The sequence below is a fragment of the Palaemon carinicauda genome, chromosome 1 (assembly GCF_036898095.1).
Source record: "Palaemon carinicauda isolate YSFRI2023 chromosome 1, ASM3689809v2, whole genome shotgun sequence".
NCBI lineage: Eukaryota > Metazoa > Arthropoda > Malacostraca > Decapoda > Palaemonidae > Palaemon > Palaemon carinicauda.
Window position 1 is genome coordinate 98,535,988 of NC_090725.1, and position 15,213 is coordinate 98,551,200.

At 43.1% G+C, this 15,213-nt stretch overlaps 1 protein-coding gene across 1 annotated transcript in view; it reads right to left on the reverse strand.

The window, feature by feature from the left end:
- LOC137650048 (kelch domain-containing protein 4) overlaps positions 1-15,213 on the reverse strand; it is a 160,481-nt gene that overhangs the window by 121,943 nt on the left and 23,325 nt on the right. Inside the window, exons 2-3 of the mRNA XM_068383081.1 lie at positions 5,747-5,917; positions 590-706 (exon numbers count right to left, since the gene is read on the reverse strand). Of these exons, the coding sequence (XP_068239182.1) occupies positions 590-706; positions 5,747-5,917 (288 nt within the window). The remainder of the gene's footprint in view (positions 1-589; positions 707-5,746; positions 5,918-15,213) is intronic.

Sequence of the window (15,213 nt, forward strand, 5' to 3'; positions counted from 1 at the left end):
GAAAGCTCTGGGTGATAGGAGGATAGATGTGAGAGGCAAGAGAGCGTGCTAGAAATAGGAATGAACGGAGAGCGATTGTGACACAGTTCTGGTAGGCCCTACTGCTTCCTTCGGTCACCGTGGATGACCGCGGAGATAGCAGCAGTAGGGGATTCAACGTTATGAAGCTTCATCTGTGGTGTATAACGGGGGAGGGTGGGCTGTGGCACCCTAGCAGTACCAGCCGAACTCGGTTGAGTCCCTTGTCAGGCTGGGAGGAGCGTAGAGATGAAAGGTCCCCTTTTTATCATTTGTTTGATGTCAGCTACCCCACGAAATTGGGGGAAGTGCCTTGGCACAGTATATGAATGGATGGATGGGAAATCTTCATTTCAAAATTTAGTAAAGTTGGGACTATAAACCAAACGAATTAGGCTAAATGGGGTAATGGGTTGTTCACAATAAGATTAGATCATTTAATTAAATTAGGAGAGCTTGGTGATCTGAAAAAAAAAAAAGCAGCATGGAATTTTAAAAATTATGAATTTTTCTTTGCTCATTAACTTTTAAAAGTTAAAGTAATCTTAAGTTAATGCAATACACTACTAACCTGTGAAAGAGCAACAGCTTGATGAGCAGCTCTTGGTGGAGGTCCTCCAGGACTAGATACTTTCAACCATCGATTTTGTTTCATGGTGTAGAAAAACAATTCATTGTATAAAATTGTCTGGAAAATAAAAAAATATGTACACATTGATAATCAATATATGCTAGGGCTACTCTACAAATGATCAATAAAATTCTCAAACCATTAACTGTACATCAACTCAATTTATTTACTACAGAAATTAATATACGACATCCTGTTTGGAGAACTACTGTACTCTTAAAGGGATGTGAAGTGGCATTTACTACTCATCTATACTTGAACTGGTTACAGATAGCAATATATTTTGTCAAACCAGACTGGTTAAAACTAAATATCTTATATTAAACTAATTGGCATAAAGAAAATCACAAGGAGGAATAATTTGAATATCAAAAGGGACTAGGAAATTTAGCAAATTTTGTTCTGGTGTGCAGTTCTAGTAATGAACGGACTCTATATATAATGGAAGAAGTAACTTTATTTTAATCATAAATAGTACAGCAGCATTGACTTTAGTACTGTACAATTGTTGTGGTTAACACATAATCATGAGTCTATGCACATGTGAGATGTCCACACATCCTTTCTACAACTCATTGCAAAAATCCTCTCTGAGTGAGATGTTGGACAGTCTCCAGGCGTAAAGTCAAAGCAAAGCTACTGCTTTGTGGAAGATGTTGGCATGTGGCAGTTTGAGTAGCTCACGTCATGGAGGAAGTTCCCTCAGGAGCTGCAGAAGGTCTGGGAACCACTGCGTGATGTCATGGATAAATTCTTGTTTATTCTGACCTTGTTGAGAACTTTTCTCATCAGACAGAATAGGGGAAATGCATGCACATTGATGTTGTCCCACCGCTGTTCGAATGCATCTTGCCAGAGAGCCTGGCGATCTGGAACTGGGGAGCAGAAGAGTGGGAGCCTGAAATTCAGGGCCATCGCAAACAGATCCACAGCAAGGAAACCCCATAAAGTCAGGACTTTGTTGGCTACTAGATGATTCAAAGACCACTTGGAACCCACTACCTGAGTCGCTCTGCTCAGACTGTCTGCAAGCACATTCCTCTTGCCTGGACTGAAGCAAGCAGACAAGGTCACAGAGTTGTCTTCCGCCCATCTAAGTATCGACTGCTAAATGGCACACGGGCTGCGAGAAGTTACCGCCTTGCTTGTTTATGTAGGCTACTACCGTGGTGTTGTCGTTCATCAAGACCAAGGAGTGCCCCGCCAGGAATTGGTGGAACTGTTGGAGGGCAAGAGAGACAAGCAGCTGGCGAGTCACACAAAGCTGTCACATGGTGTGCAGCTGACGACTGGCGAACAGATGACGCGTGATGAGAACCCGAAGGCTCATCGCAACGAGAGCCCGAAGGAACATTGTGACGGGAGTCCGGAACCTCGGGGTTTCGGTAATTTGCAGGACTGAATAGGTATCTCCTTACCGCAGGGGGGAAGAGCGCCCAGGGTGACAAGGAGTGAAAAACTCCTCCACCCGAAAAACCCCTGAAGTGAAAAGTCTTGCAGGTTCCTCCGAAGAAGGAGTCTGGTTGACTTTTCTGGGGGATCTCACACGCGGACAAGAGAGATAGCCACCCGAAGAAAAAACCTGCCTCAGATATTGCTCTCCCTCCTGACGGAAGAGTCGGCTCAAAGGGGGGGGAGAGCGCCATCATATACGTCAGAAACAAATGGCAACAGCAAAGCCGAACAGGAGACAGCGCCAAGGTCATCCGGTGCCACACCCGACAGAAAAGGATCCACCTCCGAGGAAGTCGGTGTAAGCTTCCTCGGCACCGTGTTTAGAGAACTCAAACAGAACCTCCTTCGACTGGGAACCAGCAAAACCCAGAGACTGCCGCATCTGAAAAATATCAGTGCAGCCGCTCCCTGGGAGAGGGGCGGAACTGTTTCTCCACGGAAAACGGTACCGTCCCTCAATCCCCAAAGTTGACCTATGGTTAAATAGCCTGCGCTGTTACTCTGCCGTTCCCGAGGAGAGACCGATCGAGGAGCAGCTTCGGGGGAGATTGGAGGATTAAAAAAGAACTCCAAGATTTTTCGAGCTTGAAGAAGACACCGAAGACGAAGAATCTTGTTTGGACTTCTTTCGCTTGGGAGGAATGCATAGACGTACAAGTGGTCCCACGAATGTTAACAGTTATCCTGAAGCGCTGCGTGTGGATCTGGTACTATCGAGCAGTACACCGGAAGCTTGCTGTGTACGGGAAGTTGGGACGTCGCGAACAGGTCTATCATCGGTAAACCTCACAGTCATCTCAACACACAAATTGTGGGATCAACATGAAGGAGATGAGTTTGCACCCTCGACCTGCTAGTCCACAGTAGATTCTCAAGCATGGAGATCTGAGAATTCACACTATCTAAAGCCATGCAAGTAAGTTCTGACCTTGGGAATCATAAGAAGATTTTTTATCCTTGAGGGGTGCAGAAACACAGATCAATGACAGTTGAACCCACTATCACTGGATATACAGAAACCTCTCCTAGATAATTGCACTACCTAACGAGTACAAACCCATCGACAAAAGAACATTCAGTTCCAGGATACTCCGAAACAACCGTCAATGGATCGAAGTCAGGCACATTTGGGGTTTTGAAAACCGGTTTCAACTCGCCTCTCGAGTTATTTTTTTTTCAAAGTATGCACAATGTGGACCAAAAAAGAAACAGCGAGGGTACCCTAAAAAGTTGAACAGGGTTTGAGCAATGATCAGCCTCCTCTTCAGAAGGACTGCCTTTGGCACTCAAGTCCCAAGAGACTGACAAAGTACTGTACAACATACTTGAGCCTCTGTGGAGTGTAAAGATAAGCATAGCATTGAGCGTTGCGTGCATGCCAATCACTTGGTGATGAAGAACCTTGCCACTAATCACGAGCACCCAATGGAGATACAGTCACACCTCTTTTCATGAAAGAATCTGCTTATGAAATTTTCACGCTGTGAAATGAAATGCGAATATTTTTATGACTCCCTTAGCGAAAAATTTTTCATGTTAAGAAAAGATTTGCCAGCCAGGCCGAGAATAAAATAGTCACCCATTAAAAAAGTTGAAGAAAATAGGTTTACACAATAGAAAATGTAGCTGTAGTCTATAGTAGGGGTAACTATAACAGTACAGAACATATGGTACTGTATATTTTGTATATATACAGTATTGTACTGTATGTTTTGTATTACTTTCCCTTTATTATTACATTACTGTATGTTCTAATAACTACATAATTTAAAGGCATTAACAGTTATTTTAGGTATATTGAATGGTTCAAAGGTATATGGCTGTACAAATCACGTTATGAAAGCCGCTCTAGAACAAATTAATTTTGTGTTGTGAGGCATTACTGTTTCTTGGTGCTTGTGAGAGCACTGAGAGTGATCCTGGGTGGTCACTTGTTCCAGATCCCAGTCAAGCAAACACATGAGAACTTCCAGGCCCGTGGACTACCCGTGTAAGAAAATAATAGGTGACATATGATCTAGTTTACTCAAGGGTGAGGGAGCATCACTGGTGGTCAGGAGCCAAAAGGAGAACAAACACAGTGATTCTTCATATGGTGAATGTTCTAGCGGTGATTGACCACGATAGGGTCAATCACTTGGAGACCAATCATAAGGAGATCAAGGATCATACTCTCAATCATGCTTATTTGAAGTACTGTAATGTCTAGCCCCTAATAAAAGCGAGAAGACCGATACGTGGTTCCTCTCATCCCTCCACGAGCCAATTTCTCTCTCTTCATAACCTATGTATCCTTGGGAAGAGGAGCAAGTATAGATCTACCTGAATTGTCCAGGAGAAGGAGGAAGTGAAAAACTTCATCCCCACCAATAGTGAGCGTGCTCGCTTCAGTATAAGACCGAACACTGATAGCGAAAGCGTTAGCCTCTGTTATCATGTAACAAGAAACCCTTCCAGTGTTTAGGTTGGTTTTTGGTACCACACTGTCTCTCTGACGCTTACATGGGAAGAGATCAGTCAAGCATCATACACGACTCGCGTCAATCAATCTTCCTGAACTTCTTCGATTGTGTCTTCTTTTAAGTAGAGGCATCTGAAGAATCTAACAAAGATGGGGCAGAAGCTGAGAAATATACATACTTCTTGCCCAGCTTCTTTGGGATCAGAGCCTTGGAAACCCACATGAAGCTCCCATGCAGGATAAAACCATAGGGGACACTTCAAAAGCAGCAGCGTCAACACCAGAAGGTGAAACACAAAGGCAGCAGCGTCAACACCAGAAGGTGAAACACAAAGGCAGCTTTAGAAGTCCTGGTATCGGCAATAAAACTTTCTCCCGCCAAAGGAACACCATGAGGCCCAAGGAAGACCAACTTCTTTATGTTGAGGTTGTGGTCATATTAAAGCCACACACAGTAAGGGGATGACTACAAACAGCGTACTCCCTCACCAAAATGAACAAGGATAATAATATCAATGGTAGATTTGCATAAAAACTTGTCACACATTTTTGGCTTATATGGAAAAAACTTACTTTTCATTTAATTTATATTTTTCTACTGGAACACAACTGCCTGTTTGCATACTAATAAATTTATCTGGATATAGAAAGCAAAATAATTGGATTCTCTGTTCTAGCCTTCAATAGGAAAGTCATTGGAGACCAAAAAGCACTTTAACCCCCAAAATTGAGGCAGTAAGAGTATGTGCACTATGTAGAGTCAAAGTTGAAACCAAGTGTACTTGTATTGCTGACTGAAAGATGGACGGAGCTTCACTGAAACTTGTCAATAGTTACAACTACCTTGAATTTCAATGGCCATTCCAGCATTTCTGAAGACATACTCCTATTAAATGACGATGGTATGTATCCGTGAAGGAATAAAGGAGCGGCTACTTCTACTTCGACTACCTGATCAGTACTAAGAGCAGCATAAGGATTATGTAAAATCTGCACTCTGTAAAAAGCATGTATCAAAAGTAACTCAATTTATAAAGTACTGAACATTGCCTACAAAATAAACACAACATACAAACCAATTCAATACTATAATCACAGAATATTAATAAAATTAGGAAATTCTTTAAGATAAGTAAAAAACACTCAAATTAACCGACGGTTAAAAGCTTGAAAGTACTCACTTTACTGCCATTGAAGTATTCTCCACCAAAAAATATCAGCTGATCTTTATCAGGATGAGCAGTGAGTGTAAAGGAACTACGCTTTGAAGGGGGTGGGACCAAATCTTCTGTAACAGCGGCTTTAGCTTTATCTTCTTGAACAAATTTGGTGATAAGAGCATCAATATCCTCCTGTTAGAATAAAATACATAAAATAAAAGTAAAAAAAGCTTCGCATATAATCACCTATCTAAAAATTGATCGTTTGAAGTTACAGACTTTTTAATAAGAAAATACTGACGTATAGATCAGAAATGAAAATGAAATATAAAAATTTAAAAAATCCAAGATTTTTAAAGTAATTTGTACTTTTCCTAACTATACATTTCTGAGACCTTTAACCATCTGATCCTGGCCATGACAAAATCATATGGGCTCATGACTTTTGGCCAGGAGCAAACTTTACTATGGTGAGCAATTATATCATATGTCAACCTACTTATAATGATATATCACAGCATAATTAAAAAAGGAATGAAGATAGAAATAAGCCGAAAAGTCTATTAGAAAGGTGAATAAATTTTCTATATTGCACTTAAGGTTACATAAACAGATGATGCCAAAGTGCATCATGGATCCTCTGATGATTAATAAGAGCACAGTCATCCAGACAACACTACGACAATAGCATATGTCAACAAGTAAGGAGGGACTGTTTCATACAGTCTTTGTCAGTTACCAAAGCAGATACACATTTGGGCACTGAAAAATGTTGTAGAGCTGTCAGCAAGGTTCACTTTTAGCAAGAGGTGTGCTGACAATCAATCTTGCTCCTCTATTTATAATATTCTGTAACTTCTTAAGTTGCTCTCTGCATAGGTTGTAAGACAGTAGATAGAGCTAAAGCAATCAATCCTGGTAGGAAGTAGGTTAGCCAAGGCGCCAACCACCCGTTGAGATACTACTGCTAGAGAGTTAATGGGTCCTTTGGCCAGACAAACTGAAGACAGTACTACATTGGATCTCTCTTTCTGGTTACGGCTCATTTTGTCTTTGCCTACACATACACTGAATAGTTTGGCCTATTCTTTCCACATTTTCCCATGTTCTCATATACTTGACAACACTGAGATTACCAAACAATTTTTTTTTGCGCAAGGGGTTGACTACTGCAATGTAACTGTTCAGTGGCTACTTTCCTCTTGGTGGGGGTAGAGGAAACTCTTTAGCTATGTTAAGTAACTCTCTGGTCTCTTGCTTGGGGGTACACTCAGGCACGCTGTTCTTCCTACTATTCTTTTTCTTGGGGGTACACTCAGGCACGCTGTTCTTCCTACTATTCTTTTTAAGTTTTCATAGTTTATGTGCAAAGAGTCTAATTTAATGTTGCTACTGTTCTTGAAATATTTTATTTTGACTGTTTATTCTTCTCTTGTAGTTTATTCATTTCCCTGTTTCCTTTCCTCACTGTGCAATTTGTCCTGTTGGACCCCTTGGAATTATAGCATCTTGCTTTTCCAACTAGGGTTATAACCTAGCTAGTAATAATTATCAAATCTCATCAATCCTGATTACCTCATCCTTTGCTATATTATCAAATCTCATCAATCGTGATGACCTCCTTTGCTATATTATTAAATCTCATTAATATTATTTTTGTTTAGTACAGCACCAACTGGTAATTTAGAGGAGGAGTGGAAGTTAGTAAAAGAAAATTTTGTCGGGATTGCAAGTGATGTATGTGGCAAGAAGGTTGTTGGAGGCAGCATGAGGAAGGGCAGTGAATGGTGGAATGAAGGAGTGAAGGTAAAAGTGGAAGAGAAAAAGAGGGCTTTTGAAGAATGGCTGCAGAGTAATAGTAGAGAGAAGTAGGAAAAATATAGAGAGAAAAATGTGGAAGTAAAGCGCAAGGTACGTGAGGCAAAGAGGGCAGCTGACCTGAGGTGGGGTCAGGGATTGGGTCAGTCATATGAAGAGAATAAGAAGAAGTTTTGGAAAGAAGTGAAGAGAGTAAGGAAGACTGGCGCAAGAATTGAAGAGACAGTGAAAGATGGAAATGGAAGGTTGTTAAAAGGAGAGGAGGCAAGGAAAAGGTGGGCAGAATATTTTGAAAGTTTGCTGAATGTTGAGGATAATAGGGAGGCAGATATAATTGCTGTTCCAGGTGTTGAGGTGCCAGTGATGGGAGATGAGAATGAGAGAGAGATTACAATAGAGGAAGTGAGAAGAGCACTAGATGAAACGAGAGTAGGAAAAGCATCTGGTATGGATGATGTGAAAGCTGAGATGTTGAAGGAAGGGGGTGTGACTGTACTTGAATGGTTGGTGAGATTGTTTAATATGTGTTTTGTGTTGTCAATGGTACCAGTAGATTGGGTTTGTGCATGTATTGTACCACTATATAAGGGTAAGGGAGATGTGCATGAGTGTTGTAATTCAAGAGGTATTAGTTTGTTGAGTGTAGTTGGAAAAGTGTATGGTAGAGTAATGATTAATAGGATTAAGGATAAAACAGAGAATGCAATCTTGGAAGTACAGGGTGGTTTTAGAAGAGGTAGGGGTTGTATGAATCAGATTTTTACAGTTAGGCAGATATGCGAGAAATATTTAGCAAAAGGTAAGGAGGTGTATGTTGCGTTTATGGATCTGGAGAAAGCATATGATAGAGTTGATAGGGAAGCAATGTGGAATGTGATGAGGTTATATGGAGTTGGTGGAAGGTTGTTGCAAGCAGTGAAAAGTTTCTACAAAGGTAGTAAAGCATGTGTTAGAATAGGAAATGAAGTGAGTGATTGGTTTCCGGTGAGAGTGGGGCTGAGACAGGGATGTGTGATGTCGCCGTGGTTGTTTAACTTGTATGTTGATGGAGTGGTGAGAGAGGTGAATGCTCGAGTGCTTGGACGAGGATTAAAACTGGTAGGCGAGAATGATCATGAATGGGAGGTAAATCAGTTGTTGTTTGCGGATAATACTGTACTGGTAGCAGACACAGAAGAGAAGCTTGACCGACTAGTGACAGAATTTGGAAGGGTGTGTGAGAGAAGGAAGTTGAGAGTTAATGTGGGTAAGAGTAAGGTTATGAGATGTACGAGAAGGGAAGGTGGTGCAAGGTTGAATGTCATGTTGAATGGAGAGTTACTTGAGGAGATGGATCAGTTTAAGTACTTGGGGTCTGTTGTTGCAGCAAATGGTGGAGTGGAAGCAGATGTACGTCAGAGAGTGAAAGAAGGTTGCAAAGTGTTTGGGGGCAGTTAAGGGAGTAGTAAAAAATAGAGGGCTGGGCATGAATGTAAAGAGAGTTCTATATGAGAAAGTGATTGTACCAACTGTGATGTATGGATTGGAGTTGTGGGGAATGAAAGTGATGGAGAGACAGAAATTGAATGTGTTTGAGATGAAGTGTCTAAGGAGTATGGCTGGTGTATCTCGAGTAGATAGGGTTAGGAACGAAGTGGTGAGGGAGAGAACGGGTGTAAGAAATGAGTTAGCGGCTAGAGTGGATATGAATGTGTTGAGGTGGTTTGGCCATGTTGAGAGAATGGAAAATGGCTGTCTGCTAAAGAAGGTGATGAATGCAAGAGTTGATGGGAGAAGTACAAGAGGAAGGCCAAGGTTTGGGTGGATGGATGGTGTGAAGAAAGCTCTGGGTGATAGGAGGATAGGTGTGAGAGAGGCAAGAGAGCGTGCTAGAAATAGGAATGAATGGCGAGCGATTTTGACGCAGTTCCGGTAGGCCCTGCTGCTTCCTCCGGTGCCTTAGATGACCGCGGAGGTAGCAGCAGTAGGGGATTCAGCATTATGAAGCTTCATCTGTGGTGGATAATGTGGGAGGTTGGGCTGTGGCACCCTAGCAGTGCCAGCTGAACTCGGTTGAGTCCCTGGTTAGGCTGGAGGAACGTAGAGAGTAGAGGACCCCTTTTTGTTTTGTTTCATTTGCTGATGTCGGCTACCCCCCAAAATTGGGGGAAGTGCCTTTGGTATATGTATGTACAGCACCAATCTGATATGGAATCTCTACAAAAAATCCCATTATATTTTCTATTTTGTTTTCAAAGAATTCTAGAAATCTATTAGTCAGTTCTTGGTTGCTTAACCCATTTAGGAGCCTTTATCCATTTACTTTTCCCATTAAACCATTTAGAAGACGATATAAATTATTCATGTTTGCTGCTACTTCCTGGATTTTTTTCTTATAGTATTCAGTTTTCTTCCTTAATAATTGATTATATTGATACTTTACAATTTTTCATTCCCTTAACCCATTTTCAGTTTTCAAGATTCCATCTTTATGCCTTTTTTTCTTGTCTTTTCAATTTTTAACATACTCCACTTATCAAATCTCATCAATCCTGATTACCTCATCCTTTGCTATATTATCAAATCTCATCAATCGTGATGACCTTCTCCTTTCCTTTATTATTAAATCTCATTAATATTATTTTTGTTTAGTACAGCACCAACTGGTAATTTAGAGGAGGAGTGGAAGTTAGTAAAAGAAAATTTTGTCGGGATTGCAAGTGATGTATGTGGCAAGAAGGTTGTTGGAGGCAGCATGAGGAAGGGCAGTGAATGGTGGAATGAAGGAGTGAAGGTAAAAGTGGAAGAGAAAAAAGGGATTTTGACGAAGGAAAAATCTATTTCTGGGCGAGAGACCTGTGCCGCCCAGTGAAATACTCCTAGAGCACTATTTCTAAGGAATATAACTGCTATATATTACCAGAGAAAAAAAGCATAGGAATGCCAGGTTGAACCCAGCTCGCTCACCTATATAAGGTGTCGGTATAAAATACTGGGGCGTGATAATTCACAACCAGAGGTCTCGCACTATTTAGATATCTCCTCTTCAAAATCCCCGCCACAGCGAGGTGCCGATCAACACTACTACCACTAACCCAACCCACGCTAGTGACGTCACTCCTCATAGCATCCAAGGTTTAGGGCCCATGTTGGGAGGGAAGTCAAGGGAGGGTTCACTGGGCGGCACAGGTCTCTCGCCCAGAAATAGATTTTTCCTTCGTCAAAATCCCTTTTCTGGGCTCCGACCTGTGCCGCCCAGTGAAATGGTACCAGAGAAATGGTCCCAAATCTTGGAACAATACCTGAGGAAGTAAAATAAAATCCAAAATAACAGGTAAGAGGATAGCAAGACATAGTTGATTAAGGTTCACTATGTTCAGGAGGAATCACATTCCCTGCTGCCACTGTAGCAAATATAAGGCTTCCAGAGGTTTTAAGCAGTGGCGTTTAAATACTGTTGGAGACTTCCAGCCTGTATATTTAGTAAGTCCAGTGAAGTTCATAGTAATTAACTGAGGTAGCTACAGCTCATATATCATGGACGTGAGGGAGTGATGTGGGAATGATTCTAGGTAGCCCGTTAATGAAATGCAGAATCTTCTGTCTGAGTCCTTTCAGGATGATGGTTCTTCACCTTCTCTAATGGGTAAGGGCCCCGAGGACTGAACGGGAGATATGTTTAAGTAGGCTTCCAGAGTGTTTACTGGACATAAAGATGGGTCCTGCGGAAGTGAGACAATCTTCCAGGGGAACCGTCTGTCCTGGGGGTCCTCATTTTCGCTAAAAATCTTTTGTCAGGGGAAAGGAGTACTTCCCCTGACGAGAGAAATTCAATATGACCTGGATCTCTAGACAAGGCTGAAAGTTCTGATATTCTGGCGCCAGAAGTCAGGTTCATTATGAACAAGTATTTCCTAACCAATGGAATATAATGGCAAGTCTCGTTAAGAGTGTCTGAAGCCAACTTAAGTACGTCATTCAGAAACCAGGAAACTGAGCTAGGGTGAGTTGATGGTTTCAATCTGGCGCAGGTTCTCGGGATGGATGAGAAGTATGAATCTGTAAGGGCAATATTAAAACCAATTGTAAAACCTTCAAGGCTGACTTAATTTGTGGTAATAGTACAAGTCGCTAAGTCTGATTCAAATAAAATTCTGAAGAAGGTTACTGTCAGATTCATAGTCATCGTCTCAACCTTTGAGTCCCTTAAAAACTGGCAAGTTTCATAACAGCCGAATCATACTGTCGAAGGGTGGATCCCCTCTTATCTGATTCTAAAAATAACGTATTTGAGGATCAATATCTGCACCTCTTGAGCTGCAAATTTCATAAAGTCCAGAAAGGTAGGGCATTCTGAATTTGAGGAAGCTAACACACAGCGAGTTGTACTGCTTGTGTTAGTATTGGATTGGGGATCTGTCGAGGTGGAGACCCAGTTCCACCAGAAGGGGAAACCCGTTGTGCTTGGGCCAGATGGGGGCTACTAGAGCAACTTGGCCTTTGAAAGTCCTGAGCTTGTCTAACACTTTCATCGACAGATTTATTGGTGGGAATAGGTAAATTCTCTCCCAAGTGTTCCAGACTAATGATATTGCGTCTGTGGCGTAAGCCCGAGGATCCGGGCTGGGAGCTACGTAGCACTCTAGTTTGTAGTTGGACTTTGTTGCAAACAGATCTATCTGGAGATCCGGAACCTGAGAAAGAATCCAACTGTAGGACTTTGGGTCTAGTGACCACTCCGACTCCAGCGGAGTTGTCCTCGAAAGTGCGTCCGCCACTATCTATCTAGAAGAAACCTGATATGTTGGTTTTTGGCTGGAGCCGGTTGCTTAAGGTCAAAAATACCGCCATGGCCTCTAAAACATTGATATGAAGTTGGCGGAATATTGTCGACCATAGTCCCAGGACTTTCTTGTACTGAGAGTATCCCCCCCCCCCCCCCCCGCCTGTTAAGGAGGCGTCTGTGTAAATGACGAGCTTGGGGGTGGATATTGTAAGGAAACGGATTTGCCAGATTTTGACCTTTGTCCATGGTTGAAGTCTTTTCTTCAGAATTGGTTGGAGTCGAGCCCTTTGTCTCGATATTACTCGTTTTCCTGGAGCACCATACTCGGCTTATATCTTTCAGTCTGGCCTTCAGTAGTATATCTGTTACTGAGGCAAAGTGGAGGGCACCCAGGATTCTCTCTTGATTTCTTCTGGAAGACAATTTGTCTTTGAGAAAACGTATTGTGTTTTGCTATATCGTTCCTCTTGGCTGTTGGGAGACAGAGTGTGGGAGCATAGAACCCATTGAATCCTAACCATTGAAACTTGTCTTCGGGACCAAACGAGATTTCTCGAAGTTGATTTGGAACCAAAACTGTTGTAAGAGATTATCACTCTGTAGTTGCTGTGAGGCAGTTTGCCTAGTTGAAGCCTAGAAACGGACGAAAATGCCTTGCTTTCGGAACATGATAGCAAACGTCTGCAAGATCCATAGAGGAGGTGACGGCCCCACAGAGAAGCAAGGCCCGCACCTGAGAGATGGTCAGCATGTGAAGCTTGTCGCATTAAATGTAAGAATTCAGAAACGACAGGTCTAGGATTACTCTTCGCTATTCTGAGTCTTTCTTTGGCCCGCTGAACAAGTGATCCTGAAATTACAAACGATTTACTTTCTTTATTGCTTCCTTTTGCAATAGATCGTTTTCATATAAGACTAGCTCTTCCGTTGGATGTTGATGAAAACTGGTTGGTGGAGGGGGCCTTTCTATCCAACTCCACCCCAGACTTTTGGAAATTATACTGAAAGCACAAATGTTGAACGTTCAACGGTTCCGGAAGATGTAAAGTCCTACCCCTACCTGAGAACTCCCAATGATTTGCTGCGGATTTACCTCCTCGGCCTCGAGAGTAGCTGTTGCGAAAAGTTCCTCTCGAGCTAGCGCCTCTGGGGCGCTGGTAACCCTGGAAAGCACCCTGAGTTTCAAAGGTGGGCCTAAGGGCTGGGGAAGTAGCATAGGAGGTAGTTGCTACTTGGGACTGAGGAACCAGCACGTATTGCTGTTGGGGTTGACCCTTCGAAGTGAAAGGTTGACTCCCTTGTGCCACCGGGATGGTTTGAACCACCTGTTGGGACTGCCGGTTTGGAAGGAATGGAAAGATCTCAGACTCTTTCTACCTCGAGATTGGTTGCTGGCCGGTTCGAACTTGTGCTTGGGGACTAAGCCCATCGAACCTTGAGGCTCTGATTGACCCTAGCAGCTCCAGACTGGGGCTTTAATGAGCTTGTTAGGCTCAAGTCTGATAGTGGCCTCAGACAAGACATGCCTACAGCAACGACGGGTGGCCGCAAAGAAGTCGTAGGAATCAGACAGTAAGGGTTGAAGTAATGACTTCGTCAAGACCTTAAAAGGTGGTTCTTCTTCATACATTAAAGAGGTCTTTTCTGCCATTGTAGCCGAGTTGATAGGTCTACTCAGGCGCATACAGGCTTCGAGCTCGAGGCATATCAGGGATTCCGGAAGCCTGGGTAGCCACTCACTGAACTGAATGGAAGCACAGTCAGCGCTTAATTCACCCGATGTGAAGGCCGCCGGGGCGTTAGTCCAGCAATCGTGATCCCCAGGGACAGGAGGGAGGTCGGATGCGTTTCCTTCAGCTGCGGTAACGGCTTGTCCTCGTTTATTGCCTGCTGAGCAAGGTCCGATATCTTAGTGACACACGGAGTAGGGGTTTACTCCTCCACTAGAAACATCGTGTACGGGCTCTTGTGAGGTGTTAACGTAGTGTTAACACACTCCCACTCGTTTAAGGGCCGGACCCAGGTGGACTGAGCCTGCCCCTTTGGGTACATTTTGGTTTCTTTGGAGACCTTGTCAAACCTTACGAGCGTCTCCTCGGTAAGGCATGCGAAACCAGAGAGAGGGAACTGTAGACCCGGCGGGTAGAATTCAAAATCTTCTACAGTCCGGGTGCCAAACCCTTCGATGGTTAACATACCATCTTTGAAGGGAGAGCGCAAGGCCGCCTTCCACGGATTGCTTTCGACGAATTCCCGGAGCTTAGAGGCATCCGGGATGATATATTGTGCTGTTGAGGTAGCCCATAACAAATGAGACCCTGTATGAGGCTATCTGGTTTAGCACTCTCTCTTCCCCCTAATGGGCAATAATTCCATTCAATTGTCAAGTTCACAGAGGCACCAGGAATCTTTCATCATATAATTCGTGGTGACTCGGTATGTGACACGAGGTTTGAGCCAGTGAGCTACAGAGGTCCGTAAATTATATATATATGTATATATATGGATAAATATCAACACAACATCGTGTTCAAATAGAAATAAATTTCTACCTCATCCCTGGGATCGGTCGCTGGCCTCTTCTAATGAAAGGTCAGGTTGAAACTAACCATGCCACGAGAGGCCATGCATCAATCTTGAAAGGGCTGCCGGATCGAAGGGAGCCTCCGGGGTCGTAGGTTTCAGGCCGGGCTTCGCTCTCGACCCAAGAGAAGTCTTAACTGGTTTGGTGATTTGGAAGACCTGTGAGTCTTTGGTAGGGGCTGGCAGGTAGCTTTAACTTTAGGGACAACGGGACGTGGCCCGACATCAGCCACGTGCTTCCTTGAAAACCCTAAAAGGAAGAGACACAGGGTCTCTTTGCCCTGACACTCCAGGCAAACTCGCCAACCCAGATCTAAAGAGT